Source organism: Zea mays, chromosome 5, assembly GCF_902167145.1.
Source record: "Zea mays cultivar B73 chromosome 5, Zm-B73-REFERENCE-NAM-5.0, whole genome shotgun sequence".
Classification (NCBI taxonomy): domain Eukaryota; kingdom Viridiplantae; phylum Streptophyta; class Magnoliopsida; order Poales; family Poaceae; genus Zea; species Zea mays.
Window position 1 is genome coordinate 74,816,115 of NC_050100.1, and position 18,860 is coordinate 74,834,974.

At 42.9% G+C, this 18,860-nt stretch overlaps 1 protein-coding gene across 15 annotated transcripts; it reads right to left on the reverse strand.

The window, feature by feature from the left end:
- Positions 1 to 5,233: 5,233 nt before the first annotated feature.
- LOC100274276 (uncharacterized) lies at positions 5,234 to 17,581 on the reverse strand. 15 transcript variants are annotated; one of them, XR_002269412.3, is made up of 15 exons: positions 17,262 to 17,581; positions 16,730 to 16,814; positions 16,567 to 16,628; positions 16,122 to 16,209; positions 15,904 to 16,025; positions 15,190 to 15,304; positions 8,357 to 15,084; positions 8,117 to 8,256; positions 7,953 to 8,025; positions 7,754 to 7,828; positions 7,503 to 7,608; positions 7,227 to 7,439; positions 6,289 to 6,483; positions 6,136 to 6,213; positions 5,234 to 5,640 (listed from the first exon to the last, which is right to left on the reverse strand). XR_002269412.3 is itself a non-coding variant. In XM_020553184.2 (14 exons), the coding sequence occupies exons 2-14, from the start codon at positions 17,155 to 17,157 to the stop codon at positions 5,503 to 5,505; spliced, it is 1,458 nt and encodes a 485-aa protein (XP_020408773.1). In that variant the 5' UTR covers positions 17,158 to 17,183; positions 17,262 to 17,369; the 3' UTR covers positions 5,234 to 5,502. The 15 variants fall into 15 exon arrangements, 9 of the variants coding, with proteins under 9 accessions (XP_020408773.1, XP_020408772.1, XP_035823731.1 ...); XR_004858144.1 differs by having other exon boundaries at positions 7,740 to 7,828; XR_004858146.1 differs by lacking the exon at positions 15,190 to 15,304 and having other exon boundaries at positions 7,740 to 7,828; positions 8,357 to 10,058; positions 17,262 to 17,568.
- Between the last annotated feature and the right edge of the window lie 1,279 nt (positions 17,582 to 18,860).

Here is an 18,860-nt window from a genome sequence, read left to right on the forward strand (position 1 = left end):
GAAGCCTTGCAGGATACGGACTGGGTGTTGGCCATGCAGGAAAGAGCTCAACAGCTTCAAGAGAAATGAAGTTTGGAGCCTGGTGTCACGTCCGAAGCAAAATGTTGTGGGAACCAAGTGGGTGTTCCGCAACAAGCAAGATGAACACGGTGTGGTGACAAGAAACAAGGCTCGACTTGTGGAAAAGGTTATGCCCAAGTCGCAGGTTTGGATTTTGAGGAGACTTTTACTCCTGTAGCTAGGCTAGAATCAATTCAAATATTATTGGCCTATGCTGCTCACCACTCTTTTAAGTTGTTTCAAATGGATGTGAAGAGCTCCTTCCTTAATGGACCAATCAAGGAGGAAGTGTATGTGGAACAACCCCCTGGCTTTGAGGATGACAGGTATCCCAACCACGTCTATAAGCTCTCTAAGGCGCTCTATGGACTTAAGCAAGCCCCAAGAGCGTGGTATGAATGCCTTAGATATTTCCTTATTTCTAATCCTTTCAAGGTTGGGAAAGCTGATCCTACTCTCTTTACCAAGACTTGTAATGGTGATCTTTTTGTATACCAAATATATGTCGATGACATTATATTCAGTTCTACTAATCAAAAGTCCTGTGAGGAGTTTAGCAGGGTGATGATGCAGAAATTTGAGATGTCAATGATGGACGAGTTGAACTACTTCCTTGGATTTCAAGTGAAGCAACTCAAGGAAGGAACCTTCATTTCCCAAACGAAGTATACTCAAGATTTGCTCAAAAGGTTTGGGATGAAGGATACAAAGCCCGCAAAGACACCAATGGGAACGGACGGACATCTGGACCTCAACAAAAAAGGTAAGTTCGTTGATCAAAAGGCATACCGGTCTATGATAGGATCTTTGCTTTTATCTTTGTGCTAGTAGACAGGATATTATGCTAAGTGTATGCATGTGTGCTAGATTTCAATCCAACCCCAAGGAGTGTCACCTTGTGGTCGTTAAGCGAATTCTTAGATATTTGGTTTCTACGCCTTGCTTCGGGATCTGATATCCAAAGGGGTCTACTTTTTACTTAATCAGATACTCAAATTCCGACTATGTCGGGTGCAAGGTTGACATGAAGAGTACATCAGGGACTTGTCAGTTTCTGGGAAGATCCCTGGTGTCCTGGAGCTCTAAGAAACAAACTTATGTTGCCCTATCCACCGCTGAGGCCGAGTATGTTGCCGTAGGACAGTGTTGCGTGCAACTGCTTTGGATGAGGCAAATCCTCCGGCACTTTGGCTACAATCTGAGCAAAGTCCCACTCCTATGTGATAATGAGAGTGCAATCTGCTTGGCAGACAATCCTGTTGAACACAGCCGCACTAAGCACATAGACATCTGACATCACTTTTGAGAGACCACCAGCAAAGGGGAGATATCGATATTTACCACATTAGCACCGAAAACCAGCTAGTCGATATCTTCACCAAGCCTTTAGATGAGAAAAGGTTTTGCAGGTTGCGTAGTCAGCTAAACGTCTTAGATTCACGTAACTTGAATTGATCTATAGCATACATGTGTTCTATGCCTTTGATCACGTTACTTTAAGCATTAATGTCTTTAATTGCTTATTTTTGGTGCTCAAGTTGTACAAGTCATCCCCGTACCTCACAAGTCCCTATGCAAATGATGCACATGTTTAGGGGGAGGATGTGCTACAACTTGACTCCCTTGAGAATAACTTGTTTGTTGAGTACTCTTGATATAGTCTCAGAGTTATATTGAAAGGGAAAAGTGAACTTGGACAAAGAGAAGGCTTCCACTGCATTCCGGTATCAATGTATATTGTCCCAAGTTCGTACTTGTGTTCTCATTGCCTTTTGCTATTTTTGTGAGGCAATGGGGTTAAAGGGCCAAAAGTTCACCTGTTTTTGTGCTTAATGCCAAAGGGGGAGAAATTAAGGCCAAAGCAAATGGATCAGCCAACCACTTGTGAATTTCAAAATTGTAGAGTTAGAATTTTTGTGTTTGATCAAAACCCTCTTATTGCAAAATTTGTTTTCTTATGGGGGATAATTTCGGTTATGGGAAAAGGGGAGTTTTTTGGCATTTGATCAAATTTACTCTTGAAAGATCTCTCGATTTGCCCAAACAAGTGTGTTGGACTTAGAGATAGGAAAATTTTGTTTTGTGAAAATAAACCAAGTCGTGGCAAAAGTGATCCAAATATGCCAAATTCCTTGAAAATCTTATTGGTCTTCAACTTGCATTTTTGAGCTCTTCTAGATATGTTAGTTCGAAATGAGTTGCTTTAAATGTGTTGGCATAAATCACCAAAAAGGGGGAGATTGAAAGGAAAATGTGCCCTTGGGCTATTTCTATATTGTTTTAGTGATTAGATGCACAACACACTATGTGTAAACTAACATAATATTGAGCAGAGAAATATCTAGATGGATCAAGTGTGAAGGTAAGTTCTAGACACTTAGTCAATTGTTTTATGTGCTAAACATTATTGTCTAAGTGCTAGGAACTCAATTAAGTCAAGTCCAAAAGGAGCAAAAGGAGTTCAGCTGAAACAACCAGTGGAGCACCAGCTGCGGGTGCACCGGACAGTGTCCGGTGCCCAGGCTGGCTCAAGAGATGAACTCTCTGCTCTCGGGAATCGCTGAGGACGTCGTGGCTAAAAGTCATCAGACTGTGCGGTGTGCACCGGATTGTCCGGTGAGCCAACAGCGTCCGTGCCAACGGTCGGCAGCGCGATCGACGCGCAATCAACGGGTGACGCATGGCCAGAGCCAACAGTCACTAGGCCGCACAGGACTGTCCGGTGTGCACCGGACAGTGTCCAGTGTGCCAAGTGGATCGAGGGTTCAACGGTTGGCTTCGCCAAAGAAGGAAGCGAATCATGCACTGTTCATGTCCGGTGGTGCACCGGACTGTCCGATACGCCAATGGACAGAAGGCAAGAATTGCCTACCAAATGGAGTTCCAACGGCTCCTAGCTGCCTTGGGGCTATAAAAGGGACCCCTAGGCACATGGAGCAGAATACCAAGCCTCTATTGAACATTCTAAGACGCCTAGACTCTGCAAGCACGCATCCGAATCATTGTGATTGAGATTTGAGCACTTATTGAGTTGTGAACACGTTGCACTGTTTCTGTGTGCTCTCTTCTTGACTTGTGTGCGTGACGTTGCTGCGACTCTAGCTTTTGTATGTGTTTCTATTCCCTCCCTTATCTTGGGGTTTTCATTGTGATCAAAATTGTAAGGGTGAGAGACTCCAACTTGTGGAGATTCCTCACAAAGGGAACATCTGATATAAGGAAGAAAACCATGGTATTCAAGTGGATCATTGGATCGCTTGAAAGGGATTGAGTGCAACCCTCGTCCATTGGGACACCACAATGTGGAAGTAGGCAAGTGTTCTACTTGGCCAAACCACGGGATAAAAATCATTGTGTCACCTATTGTTATTCGTGTGTGATTCTCTCTTCTTCTACTCACTTGATAATTGCTCTAAGTTTAAATACTTATTTTGTGAAGAGCAATTGAGTGAAGAAGTCATCTCTTTCTCTCTAGACATAGCACCTTGGTTTTGATTACACTAACATCTCATAAACCAAGTTTGTGCCATTTAGTGTTGATTTTTAGATGATCACCTATTCACCCCCCCCTCTAGGTGCTCTCAATTCTTCGTGGAAAATCTATGTTAGCCTTCAGAAATATTAAAAACCATCGTTCATAACAGATTTCGACCAAAATGTCATTTGTATGTCCATCGATATTTGGCGTGAGGCTAATATTCCTTGTCTACCACATGTTTCATTGCCATTAATCAATCTAGGATTTTCGGTAGAGATTATTTCTTCGTGAAAAATCCATGTGTTAGCATTTGTTATTGTTAAAAATGGCAATTCATGGTTGCTTTCGACCGAAAATGTCGGCCATATGTCCATTGATCTTCGGCAAGAGGCTCATATTCCTTATCTCACACATGTTTACTTGCCATGAATCATATTCTTGAATTAGTTTTTGAGACTTTTTCATAAAGAATACATAGGGGTATTGCAAAAAACGATCGTTCATAGCAGATTTCGACAAAAAATGCCAGTCGTATGCCTATTGATGTTTGGCAAGAGGTTTCTATTCTTTACCCTACATATGTTTTCTTGCCATAAGTCAATTTCTTGAAATTTTATGGAGACCAATTATTCGTGAAAAATCCATAGTTGTTAGACTTTAGTAATGTTGAAAACAATCATGCATAACAGTTTTTTTATCAAAAATGCTAGTCATATGTCCATCGATCTTCTGTGAGAAGCTTCTATTACTTACCCCTCCCACATGTTTCCTTACCATAAATTAATTCTATGGATTTTTTGTGGAGACCGTTGCTTCGTGAAAAATCCATAAAAATCATAGGTATTAGCCTTAGATATTGCTAAAAAAGAAGTTCATAGTGGTTTCCAACCAAAATTGTCGTATGTATGCCCATCAATCTTCGACGAGAGGCTCCTATTCCTTATCCCAGCTTGTTTCCTTGCCATTAACCAATCTCTTGGATTTTTAGTAGAGACAATTTCTCGATGAAAAATTCATATATGTTAGTCTCTGGTATTGCCAAAATACGGTCATTCATGGTAGTTCTTAACAAAAAAATGACAGTCATATACCCATAAATCTTCGGCGAGAGGCTTTTATTCCTTGTACCACACATGTTTCTCATCATATATCATTTTCTTAGATTCGTAGTGGAGACCATGTTTTGTTGAAAAATTTGTAGGTGTTAACCTTTAGTGTTACTGAAAACGGTCGTTTATGACATGTTTTTTTTTGCTAGAAATGTCGATTGTATGCCATCGATCTTTGACGGAATGCTCATATTCCTTACCACACATGTTTTCTTGCCATAAATCATGTTCAAGATTTTTTTGGAAACCATTTGTGTATGAAAAATCCATAGGTAATACCTTTGGTATTGTCGAAAACGACCGTTTGTAAAGGTTTTCGACCAAAAATATCTGTTGTATGTCCATTTATCTTCGGCGAGGGACTCTTATTACTTACCAAACATGTTCTCCTGTCATAGCTCTGTTTCATGAATTTTTGGTGGAAACAATTTTTCCATGAAAAATCTATAGGGTTAGCCTTAGGTATTGCTAGAAACGGGTGTTCATAGTCATAGCGGTTTTCAACCAAAATATTGGTTGTATGTCTAACGATCTTTAGAGAGGCTCCTATTTGTTACCTCCCACATGTTGAATTTGTAGAAGTCGTTTTTCTCTTCAAAAAATCATAGATGTATCTTTGATGATAATGAAGACTGTCCATAACGATCTTCGACCAAAAATACCTAACGTATGTCCTGTCTAGTGTTGGAGCCATGCTGCCGGTCACCGGTGGACTCAACCTAAAATTTTAGGAAGGGTGAACTTAAGGAACAAACTCACAAACATCATTCAAATATTGCAATCGCACAAACTATATCAATTGACAAAGCAATAAACTAAATTATCCGTCTTCTGGGCTCTGGCGCGGAGATCGCGTCAGTTACGGTTATCCATCTGAAATGTTCTCGGATTCCTGCCAGCCTTCGTCCCAGGACCCCAATACTTCTCAGGATTTGGCATGAATCTTGCGCGCTTCCGGGTGACCGAGGCCCCCAGTACTCTGGAAAATTTTGCCTGGCAGTTATTCAAGAGAGGAGATAATGGAGATGTTAGATGAGGAACAAATGTTAACTCCATCCTTTTTTTTCTGAATGGTTATCATAGTAGCACAAGAGGAGCATTTTGATCATCAAGCATATCAAGGACTGCGCATAACAAATATGACTTTGACAAAATCACTAGATGAGATCAGAATCAAGAGCAAGAAGAGTTTAAGTATTCCAAGAAATATTTATTCCTGAAAATTATCTTTCAGGAATCGAATTAGACTTGCGGATAAGCTGTGTAGTCGGCTACAGAGCTCTTAGCGCAGCTCAAGCTTAACCGTGGCCACTATGGTTAGTATTGCTTCTCACTTTTCAGAGCCAACATGTAGGGCTATTGGGAACCGAGCTCATAATATGCAGCTTAGTTGTTCCATAGAGGTCATGCTGCCTTTGCATATATAATAACTTCTTTTACACAGAAAATTTTCAAAGAAACGATGGAAAGCTGTGATTTATCAGCTACCTGAAATTTAGGCTCTTGGGAAAGTATCACATTGCCAGGATGATTTCCAGGTCGATGTTTAACTGGGTGAAGCTTGACCTGCAAAACAAAGTTACTGATCAATCAGCCAAGCATGATTGATTAGGCAAGATAAAACAAAGAAATGCATCATACCCAGCATCGCATGATGTCCCAGATCACTGACATCGGGGCATCTGTTTTAAGAGCTAGCGGGTCCACATGACTTCCTGATACTTGATACCCAGCATTTCTGATAGCACATTGTAACATAACCATGGTTGGAGTAGTGCACTTCAGTATTGCACACAGATTGTGAAGACTCACAAATAAAGGTGCCTCCAGCAATTCCTGCATTGAAACATGCGACATGATTCTTCAATCCACAAGTACCATAAGTATCTATGGAACTATTAGTCCACAGATGTGAAAATGTTTACATGTATATTTAACTTGGACTAAAAACAAACATTCTTTATTTCAGTGCCTGATACTGAAGGGAAAAATAATACCAGCCATCATGATTCATCGCATTTGTGTAAAAAAGAATTAAAAGCTTGGCTTTCAAGGACACTTCAGTTTAGTTTTTTTAAAAGGCACTGTCTACTAAAAATTTACAACATTGTTTTCCAACAGGGCGGAGAGAAACCTCTAAATCTAGGTCCCTCACGATTTTTGTATAATCAGGCAAATCAGCATGTCTCCACTTTTCTTTGAATCATTGTATTTAAAGGATATATTGAGACAAATTCTACAGTTTTTTATTCGATGTGCATCTTATCTAATAGCATTTATTTCAGGACCTAATGAAACTATTTTAGTCAAAAAAGTGATAGTAGACACTAGACTTAGCTGACAGTATACTCTAAAGAAAAAAAAGGATATGTGACTAGCTCCTGTGCTTTTTAATATGTGACAAAGTTATGTGTCGAGATGAAATATAGCGGGACAAGAATTTGCTGGTACATCTACAGCTACAGGTCTACTATCCATAGAATAGCCTATTCTATCTAACACCAACTTACATGATCAATTTTTCCAATTTTCCCATCTATGTCAGTTGCATTGTGTACAGCAGAAGAAAAAGACATTACCTCTGAGACTGAAGATAGTATAGCCGAAATTTTTGGATAAGCTGGATATGCTTCTCTCATAGCATGAATATCTGATAATATTGAAGCAGCCCATACCTTGTCATGTATTGGATAACTCCAAAGAGGTCCCCCCATAACAAATTGATGGCCACATTCAGAACATACTTCAGGCAGAGTAAGGCGAAAATTTGGTACAGCTATGTTTTCCTTATCCTGGATCAAATTATTGTAACATTAAGAACATGCAAGACAATGAAAGAAGATAAGAAAGACTACCTTTGAATGAATTCTTCCAATATTTTGCAGGTAAAATGAATTGCACCCAGTGCATTGGTAAACATGTGCCAATTTGAGTGGTGAGCTTTTTACTGTGCTAGCCGAGCTGAATATAATAGAGGAACATTGGCAAAGAAATATTATTAGATACCAAAAAAGTACCATCATAGAGAAAATAGCATATCTTAACCATAAGGAAAAGAATGTATCAGGAAAAAGATGGAAGCAGGAGACAACGTGAAGATTCGCACAAAAACCCTAATGTAGAAATCCATGTGTACTGATATTATAGGAACTATGTAGCGCTTGTGACGGATTGCATGTGACTGCAAGACAACAGGAAAAATGTAACAGAGATCATCATCATGAACATAAAGGAACAGAAGAAAAAAAACTCAAGATCATTCATCTTGAATATATATGGGGCACAGGAAAATAATCTCATTTTACCTCAATGCAGGCAAGAAGAATCCTCAGCGCCATTTCATGGCAGTGTTTACCTCTTAATGGATAAGAACCATACCTGCAAGTGCATATGGCAGGTATCATGAGTATAGCTCCAGTAAGTCCTGCAGATAGCAATTCATATTTAATCCTGAAACTGAAAATCTCACTTAGAAAAACAAACTTCTGCATTTCCACCAGCAAGCACTGCCATGTCTGTAGCTGAGCACATCAAGATGCCCCCATCTGCTACACATTGAACCGCTGAATCAAGGAATGCAGCTGGTGACCCATAAGGATCAAGGTCAACCTGATTCAGCATGTATAGGACATTAGAACATAATCCGAATCAAGACAACCCATACTATTTCCTTATGCTTAAATCAGAATCAGCCATTTGTGTTACTAACCTTGGGATAGATAATTGATAAAGGTCCCTAAGGACTGTAGGTAATATATATAGCCAGTAGGGCCTAATGGGCCTTAACACCCCTCCTCAAACTCAAGGTGAAAATGGAGGATCTGAAGCTTTGAGTTTGATCAAGTGAAACTGATGTTGTGCTCTTGTTTGTGCTTTGGTGAAAAAATCTGCCAATTGATATTCTGAGGGCACATATTGAAGATCAATAGTCTTCCGCTGACAATGGAATCGAGTAAAGGATGCATCAACACCTATGTGTTTAGTAAGTTCATGCTTCACTGGATCATGAGCAATCTGTATAGCGCTCAAGTTATCACATAACAGAGGTGTAGAAGTGTCACAAGAGACACCAAGATCAGCCAAGAGCCAGCGCAACCAAATAATTTCAGCAGTGGTAGTAGCAAGTGCCCGAAGTTCGGCTTCAGCACTAGAACGAGAAATGGCCGCTTGCTTCTTGGATTTCCATGCAATGGGAGATGACCCAAGGAGAATACAGTAACCTGTAGTAGAACAACGGTCAACAGGATCACTAGCCCAAGTGGCATCTGAATACGCATGAAGCTGAAGTGGGCTATCTGAAGCATAGAGTAAACATCTGGATCTTGTCCCACGTAAATATCGAAGCACACGAAGCAAATGACCATAATGAACCGAAGTAGGTGTTGATACAAATTGGCTCAACATATGAACAGCATGAGCAATATCAGGTCTGGTGATAGTGAGATAAACAAGACTACCCACAATATGACGATACCGAGTTGGATCTGCTAGTGGGGTCCCATCCTTCGGACGAAGTTTTAAATGAATATCCATCGGTGTTGCAACAGTGCGAGTATCAGTAAGTCCAGAGCGATCAAGAAGATCTTGTATATATTTCGACTGAGACAGATAAAAACCTTTTTGAGTTTGCTGAACTTCAATGCCCAAGAAATAGCTAAGCGGGCCCAGATCAGACATCTGAAATTCCTTACTAAGGTGTAGCTTGACATGAGAAATATGTTCTGAGTTGTCACCTGTAATCAGCATATCATCCACATATAATAGTAGTAAGGTACGACCTTTTGGAGAGACATGAACAAACAATGCAGGATCATGTTCACTAGAAGAAAAACCAGCAGCTGTGATGACAGAGATGAATCGCTCAAACCAAGCACGAGGAGCTTGTTTCAGCCCATACAATGCGCGACGAAGACGACAAACATGCCCTGAGGGAGTATCAACCCCTGGAGGAGGATGCATATAAACTTCTTCTTGTAGATCGCCATTAAGAAAAGCATTCTTGACATCCATCTGGGATATAGTCCAAGAAGAGGAGGCCGCAACAGCAATCAAGGTTCGAACAGTAGTCATATGCGCAACAGGTGCAAAAGTCTCATCATAATCAAGTCCTTGAGTCTGTTGAAAACCACGGGCCACAAGACGAGCTTTATACCTCTCAATGGAACCATCTGATTTTGTCTTAACTTTGAATACCCATTTACATGTGATAGGAACAGCATGCGAGGGTAAAGGAACAATATCCCATTACCAGTGCGTTCAAGAGCAGCCAATTCATCAATCATAGCTAGCTGCCACTCAAGAATCCCAGAAGCTTCCTGATATGTAGTGGGTTCAACAATTGCCACACCAGCCCGTGGAAAACCATAGCGATCTGGAGGTTCAATGGTACCACGGTCACGAAGACGGTATCCCTGATTAAAAACATCATTAAACTCATTATTGTTAGTACAAGAATCAGGTACAGGATCAGTATCAGGACCAGCCGTAGGAATAGAGCGGGAACGACGAATGTAGGTTTGGATGATAGGTGGTTTGGAAGAGTAAGAGGTGGATGACGTGGAGGTGGAAGGTGGTGTTATGGGAATGAGAACATCAGATGTGGATGTAGAAGATGATGGTTCAGATGCAGGAATGGAAGGAAGACACATGAAAGAGGTAGATTCTGTGGGATAATAGGTGGAGTGAGTAGACTGGTTGTGAAAGAAGGGGCGATTTTCATTGAAACTCACATCTCTAGAAATCCGAATACGACGAGTAGATGGATCATAACAACGATAGCCTTTGTGTTCAGGACTGTATCCAAGGAATACACACTCTACAGATTGAGCAGTCAATTTGGTCCGCTCACGTGGTGGTAACAAGACATAACATATACATCCAAACACACGAAGATGGTCATATCGTGGAAAAGTCCCAAAAAGAACTTCACCCGGTGATTTACCAGAAAGTTTAGATGAAGGTTGTCTATTAATGAGATAGACGGCAGTGGAAACAGCTTCACTCCAAAAGTGTGAAGGTACAAAAGAAGATATCAAAAGAGTACGAGCACTCTCAATAATATGACGGTGTTTGCGTTCAGCAACACCATTTTGGGCATGAGCACCAGGACAAGAAAGTTGAGCTAGAGTACCCTCTATGCTCAATATCTGGCGAAAATTATCAGATAGGAATTCACCACCAGAATCTGAACGAAAAATTTTAATAGTAGCAGAAAACTGGGTGTGAACCATGCGAATGAAGGACTTGTAAATAGAAGGCAATTCCGAACGGCGTTTCATGAAGTAAATCCAAGTATAACGAGAATGATCATCAATAAAAATGACATAATATTTATGACCACCTTTAGAAACAAACGGAGCTGGACCCCAAACATCAGAGTGAATTAGATCAAAAGGTTTAGCAGAATGGGAAGTACTAGTAAAATATGGAAGCTGTATTTGTTTTCCAAGATGACAACCTTTACAATGAAAACTAGACTCAACATGAGTAGAGCCTAAACATCCTGACTTTATTAGAGTAGACAGACGGGATCCACATAAGTGACCCAGACGATGATGCCACTGGGTGAATGACGTCGTGGGGCCCGAAGCAGCGAGCACATGAGGTGTAGTAGTAGGGGATGAAGGAAGACGCAAAGTGTCCAAGATGTAGAGGCGAGGCGAAGATTTACGGCGACGGCCAGTCCCAATCACATCTCCTGTTTTGCGATCCTGTACAAAACAAGATGAGTCATCAAATCCAACAAAACAATTGTGATCGGTAATTTGACCAACTGATAGTAGATCCATGGATAACTGAGGGACAAAAAATATATTTGGGACAATAAAAGTTGGATCAGAAAGAGAACCCTTGTGGGTGACATGACATAATGTACCATCAGCAGTCTGAACAGAAGTACCCTCGGTGACAGGTGTAGTAGACGCCAGCCGTGACTGATCAGATGTCACATGAAAGGAAGCTCCAGAATCAAGAACCCAGGATGATGACAGAGCACCAGCAGATGAAGTAGCAGCAACCGCAACTGAGCCTCTAGGAGATGGTCCTGTACCACGACCACGAGTAGCACGACGGACACGAAAATCAGCCAGCTTCTCTGGAAACTTAGCAAAGCAGTTCTCAGACCGATGAGTGGTCTTTTTGCAGTGTTCACAAGGCTGAAAGGAGATGTTCCTAGACCTCTGAGCAACAGCCAACACACTGTGAGAACTCAGACTAGAAATAGAGGACATAGACTTCAGACGAGTCTCTTCAGCAAGCAATTCGGACAATGCCTGAGCCATGGTGAGAGTATCCGAACTGTGAAGCAGCCTTGCGCGAAGGGAATCAAACTCAGGTCGAACTCCCATAACAAATATGTAGGTAAAGAATTTCTCAATGAACTTGTGGGCGGGACAAGGCACAGCAGTACAAGCAGGCACCATGGAGGTCAATGCACTCATAAGACGATCAAAGGCTGAATAGTATTCATCAATGGACATATCATGTTGCTCAATGACATGAGTCTGTTGCATGAGGGTATGTAAAAGAGCACCGCTGTCCTGAACAAACCGGTCCTTCAGATGTGACCAGATAGCCTTAGCAGTGGTGAATTTAGACAGACTCATAATCATAGTTGGTTTAGTGCTATTGACCATAGCAGCCATTACCTTGCCATCATTGATCTGCCAAGTCTTGATTGCAGCAGCATTGCTTCTATCGGCTGCTAGGACTGGTGAATCTTCAGTTAAATGAAATAGTAAACCATGACCTCGTAATGCAGTCTGAACACAGAAAGCCCATTCGGGATAATTCTGACCATCGAGCACAATATTGACAACAATAGCATTGGTTGACATATTGAATAGCAAGAGAACAGTCAGAGAGTACCAAAATTTCTGGCAGGAGACTGATTCCAAGCAGATCAGCACAAGTGGTAGGCGAATTCTTGACTGATCGGAGAGGACCACGTTGCCGAAACAGATCTAGGCAAGGTGACCGCGTTGGTGCAGATGACAGCAGGCTGACGGCGTCCCTGTTGCTGGAGAAGCAGAGCAGACAGCGCAGCGACGCAGGGACAGCAAAGCGCGCAGCACCTCGCACGCAAGAGCACAGGGGAGCGCGCTGCGCACAGGGACTGCAGGATTCGCGGCCGGATCCGCGAGCGCGCTGCGCCGAGAGCGCCTCGCACAGGGACGGCCGCCGGGAAGAGCGTCGCGCAGGGACGGCCGGATCCGCGGCGCGGGACAGGGCGGCCGGATCGGTGGCCGCGCGAGACAGTGCAGAAGAGCGCCGCGCAGGGACGGCCGCCGGGAAGAGCGCCGCGCACAGGGGCAGCCACCGCACCGCGCACAGGGAAGACCGGATCCGCGGCGCGACAGGCCGCGCACAGGGAAGGAGCGCCGCCGGATCCGCGGCTCCTTGCGGGCAGGAGCTGAGGGACGGCGGCCGGATCCGCGCAGGGCAGGCGCGACGGACCGCCGGATCCGCGGCTCCGCACGGGCAGGAGCTGAGGGGACGGCGGCCGGATCCGCGCAGGACAGGCCGACGGAGCAGAGGCAGGAGCGGACCCGCGACGGAGCAGAGGCGGACGGATCCACGATGGAGCAGAGGCAGGGAAAGCCGGATCCGCGACGGCGGCCGGATCCGCGACTGTGGCAGCTGGGTGGGGAAGGGCCGCGACGGCGGCTGGGCGGAGAAACAGCCGCGACGGCGGCTGAAAAAATTAGGGTTTCGTAACCTGCTCTGTTACCATGTTACTAACCTTGGGATAGATAATTGATAAAGGTCCCTAAGGACTGTAGGTAATATATATAGCCAGTAGGGCCTGGGCCTAATGGGCCTTAACAATTTGCAGGTGGCAAATATGTGACAGGTAGTTAGCAAATGCCTCTGTTGCTTCCCTATGGTACAAATTTCCACAGATTCAATGCTATGTAATGAAATATCTAAATTGGTCATATGAACTGAACAAATGTAAATTTGTCACCAAAGCACTTCTATCATTCTATGATACAATTCCTAATATTAAACCTCCCTCCCTGTCGCAACCAAGAGCATTAGGCAGGCTGGCTCCTTCTAGTTATTTTTGGTACAGGGGATTCAATAGACACTACATGGCTTTTCTTGTGCTAGTTTGAATAATTATGTTTGCTAGCAAGACAGACCAGTGCAAAACTGCAATGTGAGAGGACTTAAGGGGTAGAAATGTATATATTAAATTCTAAGCTAGCGAATAAACTTCCAAACCAACCTGCTCCTTCTAAACCCACAAGGTCTTATAGTATTATGAGGTTCACATTACTGCATTCAATGTTTCTAATCCACACCAGGGTTTATGTGAACTAGGAGTCCCATAACACATTGTTGTCCTATGTGATATGTGTTATTGATTAATGACCACCTAAAGATGCACACATGCTGTGTTGACAGAAACTAAATTCATGGCTAATATCCTATAGAAGGTAATCTAGAATAACCTTGTCAAAACTGGTTAGGAAAAAGGGTAGACAGGATCACAAGAACAATTATGAACATTTCTGTATGTGGGGCATTGACTACTCAATATCACATAAACATAAATGATAAAACTTAAACTGGTTCTACGAACTTCGGAAAGGTAAGAGAACTTTGTTATCTTTTATTAGGAATATGTGTTAAACTGTTAAAGTTTCAGTTAAAATAGTACAGCATTTTGATAATTCAATTATTAATACACCAAGAAAAACTATCAACATTTCTACCTCTTAAATCTTGAAATGTTGTGGAGACTTCCATTGGCAAGACCAAGGAGTACTTGTGCAAAAGGAACAATCAAGCGTCCACAAGTGGCAGAGAAATTTAAGTACCTTAATTTTGTTTTGAGTTTAAGAAAGGCAGGCTTGGTGCAGTGGTGAGGACAGCAAAGCGTGCATATGGTCGTGCAAAACATTGTTTTGCACTGTTTACAGAGTGGAGTTTGAAATAGAGAGTGAGATAGGAGGTGGGATATGGAGGTTGCTGGAGTTAGCCTCAGTGAGAGTTGTCTCATTGAGTCACCAAGTCGCAGATTCAAGCAGCCCCTCCACATTTGCGGGGAAGGCTCGCCTCAGTTTATCCCTTCCCCTGATTCCACTCATGTGGGAGCCTTTGGCACTAGGTCTGCCCTAAGTTTTGTTTTGAGTTTGCTGCTTCAAGCATTAGATAATCAAAAGGATAATTAGCAGAATGTTAGTTTATTAGGAGCCCGACGCTCTTCTGCATCTAGTAATATCACAGTGCCTACCGATGCAATCATGCATCCATCCTTACTTCTGCCACCACTGCATCGGCCATCACCACAAACCCAATCAGAGGGGGGGCATCATCTCAGCTATCGATTTTAAGAATGCTGTTGGAAGATCCTTGCGGAAACCACTTCCATCAAGGATGAGGTATCCATGCTGAAGCCGATCAAGGTCACCTGCTCAGGACCAGCAACCGCTGCAGTTGCACAAACATGACGATTGACGAGAGTTATAGCTTGTCTGTCGGCAAGGACAAGCAGGAGCACAACACGCCACCTCACTACACCCTGGCAATACAAACCTCACGTTCTGAAGTATGATGACAGCCACAAGCCTGTCTCCTGGATCCACAAGTGCAAGCTGTTTTTCCTCTCGCAATGCACCTCGAAGGACAACAAGGTGTGGAAGCCCATCCACTACTAGCCATACCATGAACACATAAGTACATAACCATTCTTCACAAACGTCTACGATTCATACATCTTCAAAAATTGCTAGTGTGAAAGAGCACGACTGCAAGTTGATGAGCTAGTTACAAGTATACAACTAAAATAAATAGACTTCACCATATATTGTGATAGCAGACATTTTATTACTTTACCCATGGCATGTTTTTGCCTTTTTGGATTTAGGTGTCTTTAAGCAGCAAACCTTTGGCTGAGGCAATGATAGGCATCTTCAAAACACCATGTGTTTACATAATTTCCTAAGCAATAGGACTTCTGCATAACGAAGTAAGTATTGACGTCGTAGTCGGCAGTCGCTGATGAGGGGGTGAGTGGGTGGCTGGAGTCTGTGTTCGGTAGTGGTGTTTGCACAACGGGAACTACTCGAACTGATCGAAGAGTATGGAAGGATTTACCGCGCGCGCGTGCGTGCGTGTGTGCAGTGCCTGTGTAGGCCCTTCCTTGCCAGCCCCAGCCATTTTTGGAAAAGTCTAAGGATGATAGGGTACCTTGTACCCGTGGTGCTGAAAACAAAGAAAGCACACATGGAAATAGAAAGAAGGCAGTACCACATCAAATTCTTTTGGGTGTGTGAGCATGTAGACACGTGCATCAGCGTGATGTGGTACCACCTTCGAAGATGCAAGACTGCCATTGTGCTGTATATTTTTCTTGCAGGCTTCTACAGCGGCTACAGTTTAGCAAGTATCTCGAATCAGTCAAATAAAATATAAGTTTTGTACTTCTGTCTATAAAATATCTATAATGCTGAAGCAAAACAATGCACCTTCATTATTGTCAACAGCAGTAACTTCACCAATTCCATCTACCTCAACAGCATACCTAATGGCTCTTAGCCCTGATGCAGCTAATGCCTGCAAAAATCATCAAGACAGGAATCCAAAATGGTAGGATCAGCATTGTTTATACCAGCAGAACATTGATTGTTTACTGAAAGCAGATGAATCAAATTAGTAGCAAATTATTTCAGAAGGAGCAGCAGAAACATATTCTTTCAAACATATATGGGGACATCATATAAACTCATAACTAATCAGAAATTATGTAACAAACTACCGATCATATCCTCATAGAAGAATACAGCATACAGATATTACAGTAGGCACCACTAGAAACATTCAAAGGGGTGAAAAGGTGAAATATTGCACTAATTACCATTTAAATGTAGGGGGTATAAATGTATAATAGTAGAAACCAAAAAAGAAACCCACCTCAAGAACTTTCGGCTCTTTATACTTAGCTTGCGCACTCAATGTAGTGTCTCCTGGTCCTGCTATCACATTTTGCAGTATTTCAGTATTGTCTGTCCAGTCGAAAGGAGTTGAAGTATACTGGCGTACAAGTAAAATATCGTTACTGGTGCGAGCGAAATACCTTTTCTTGATCGGGCAGCATATTCTTCATGTCTTTTCAAAATAAATGATCTCAATACAGCAATGGAAATATCTCTATTGTTAACCTAGCAAGAGAAGCTTTCTCTTAAGATAGCTATAAATTATAACAAAAACACCACTCTGAAGCCATTTTTGCATAAATATTCAAACCATCGGCAGCTAAAGACAACTTCTGGGACCTAAAGTACTGTAAAACTAATAATTGCTGAGCGGAATGTGCTAGAAAAAAAATCACAACACTAAGCGTCTAAATCTCATAGTTCACATAGCAAATTAAGAGCAACATTAGCAACCCTAGTTTGAATTGGAGCTAAACGCTGAGAATATAAAAGGTACCAGATTGCTCTTCGACCACTCCGCTTCTACGCTAAAAGATAAATCTTGCTTGAATAAATCGATGACATCCATTTAAAATACGGAGTATCATTTTGTTCCTAGAAAATGGAATGTAAAAATTCGAAGAACATAAACCTTCCTAGAAAATGGAATGTAAAAATTCGAAGAACACAAACCTGGGTCTTGTTGTAGAAGACTGAGTTGGACTCGTCCAAAAATATTTCCACTTTCCCTTCCCTGATGGTGGTCTGGGGGCCGGCGGCGGCGGCGGAGGGGTCGGACGGGGACGGCGAGGCGGAGGAGAATGCGAGGTGGAGGCGAAGGACTTGATTCGCCGGTTGGTTGATGCGCCGGTTGAGGAGGCCTGACCGCAACAAGCCTAATGAAAGGGTCATCGGTTTACGGCGGCGGAGTACGGCGAGCCGCCGGTGAAGTGGTCCGTAGTGATTTTAGGGGAATTTCAGTGTGTGGGTCTGAGTTTGGTGGGTACGGCTGGGTTTTCTCTGCCCATTTCAGCTTATAGATTATATAATCTAAATTATAATTTAAATTATATAATTTAAATATATTATAATTTATATGTAGCTGTCTTATAGTCTAGATTATATAAATATATATTCATAAGTACAACAGTACTGAAAGCACCTAGAGGGGTGAATAGGTGATCCTGTAAAACTTGAACTTAATACCACAAAAACTTGGTTAAGCGTTAGCACAGTACTGCCAAGTGGCTAGAGAAGAGTCTTAGCGAAACACAATAACCACAAGAGAATCAACACAGGTAGACACAGTGGTTTATCCCGTGGTTCGGCCAAGTACAACACTTGTCTACTTCCACGTTGTGGCGTCCCAACAGACGAGGGTTGCAATCAACCCCTCTCAAGCGGTCCAAAGACCTACTTGAATACCACGGTGTTTGCTTTTCTTTTCTATATCCCGTTCGCAAGGAATCTCCACAACTTGGAGTCTCTCGCCCTTACAGAGATGTTCACAGAGAAGCACGGAGTAAGGGAGGGATTAGCAACTCACACAAGACACAAAGATTACAGCAAATACGCACACAAAAGACCCAGACTTAAGCTCAAAAGACTAGCACACTAGAACGGAGCTCAAATCACTAGAATGTCGAACAAGTGCGCAAGAATGGAGTGTGAGTGATCAAGAGTGCTCAAAGAATGCTTGGTGTTCTCCTCCATGCGCCTAGGGGTCCCTTTTATAGCCCAAGGCAGCTAGGAGCCGTTGAGAGCAATCCGGGAAGGCAATTCTTGCCTTCTGTCGCCTGGCGCACCGGACAGTCCGGTGCACCACCGGACACTGTCCGGTGCGGATTTCCTTCCTTATTTGGCGAAGCCGACCGTTGGCAGCCTTGGAGCCGTTGGCGCACCAGACAATGTCCGGTGCACACCGGACAGTCCGGTGCCCCCTCCCGACCGTTGGCTCGGCCACGTGTCTCGCGCAGATCGCGCAGCCGACCGTTGGCTCACCGGACAGTCCGGTGAATTATAGCCGTACGCCGTTAATTTCTTCTCGAGAGCAGCAAGTTCGCCTGAGCCAGTCTGGCGCACCGGACACTGTCCGGTGCACCACCGGACAGTCCGGTGCACCCAGACAGAGCTGGCTTTGGCTGAAACAAAGCTATCTCTCTCCAATTTGTTTTCTCCTGTTTCCAGCACTTAGACACAATACATTAGTCTCTAAAACAATGTACTAAGTCTGAGAAACATACCTTTGTACTTGATTTGTACTTTGTCCACCATTTGACACTTAGGCACTTG

Bases quoted from the DNA above. Each gene is read 5' to 3' on its own strand.
- LOC100274276 (NM_001360566.1), bottom strand. From the start codon at position 17,480: ATGACCCTTTCATTAGGCTTGTTGCGGTCAGGCCTCCTCAACCGGCGC. The intron at 16,629-16,729 runs GTATTTCGCTCG...AAAATGTGATAG, and splicing joins TGCTGCCCGATCAAGAAAAG to CAGGACCAGGAGACACTACA. The intron at 16,210-16,566 runs GTGGGTTTCTTT...TGATTTTTGCAG, and splicing joins AAGAGCCGAAAGTTCTTGAG to GCATTAGCTGCATCAGGGCT.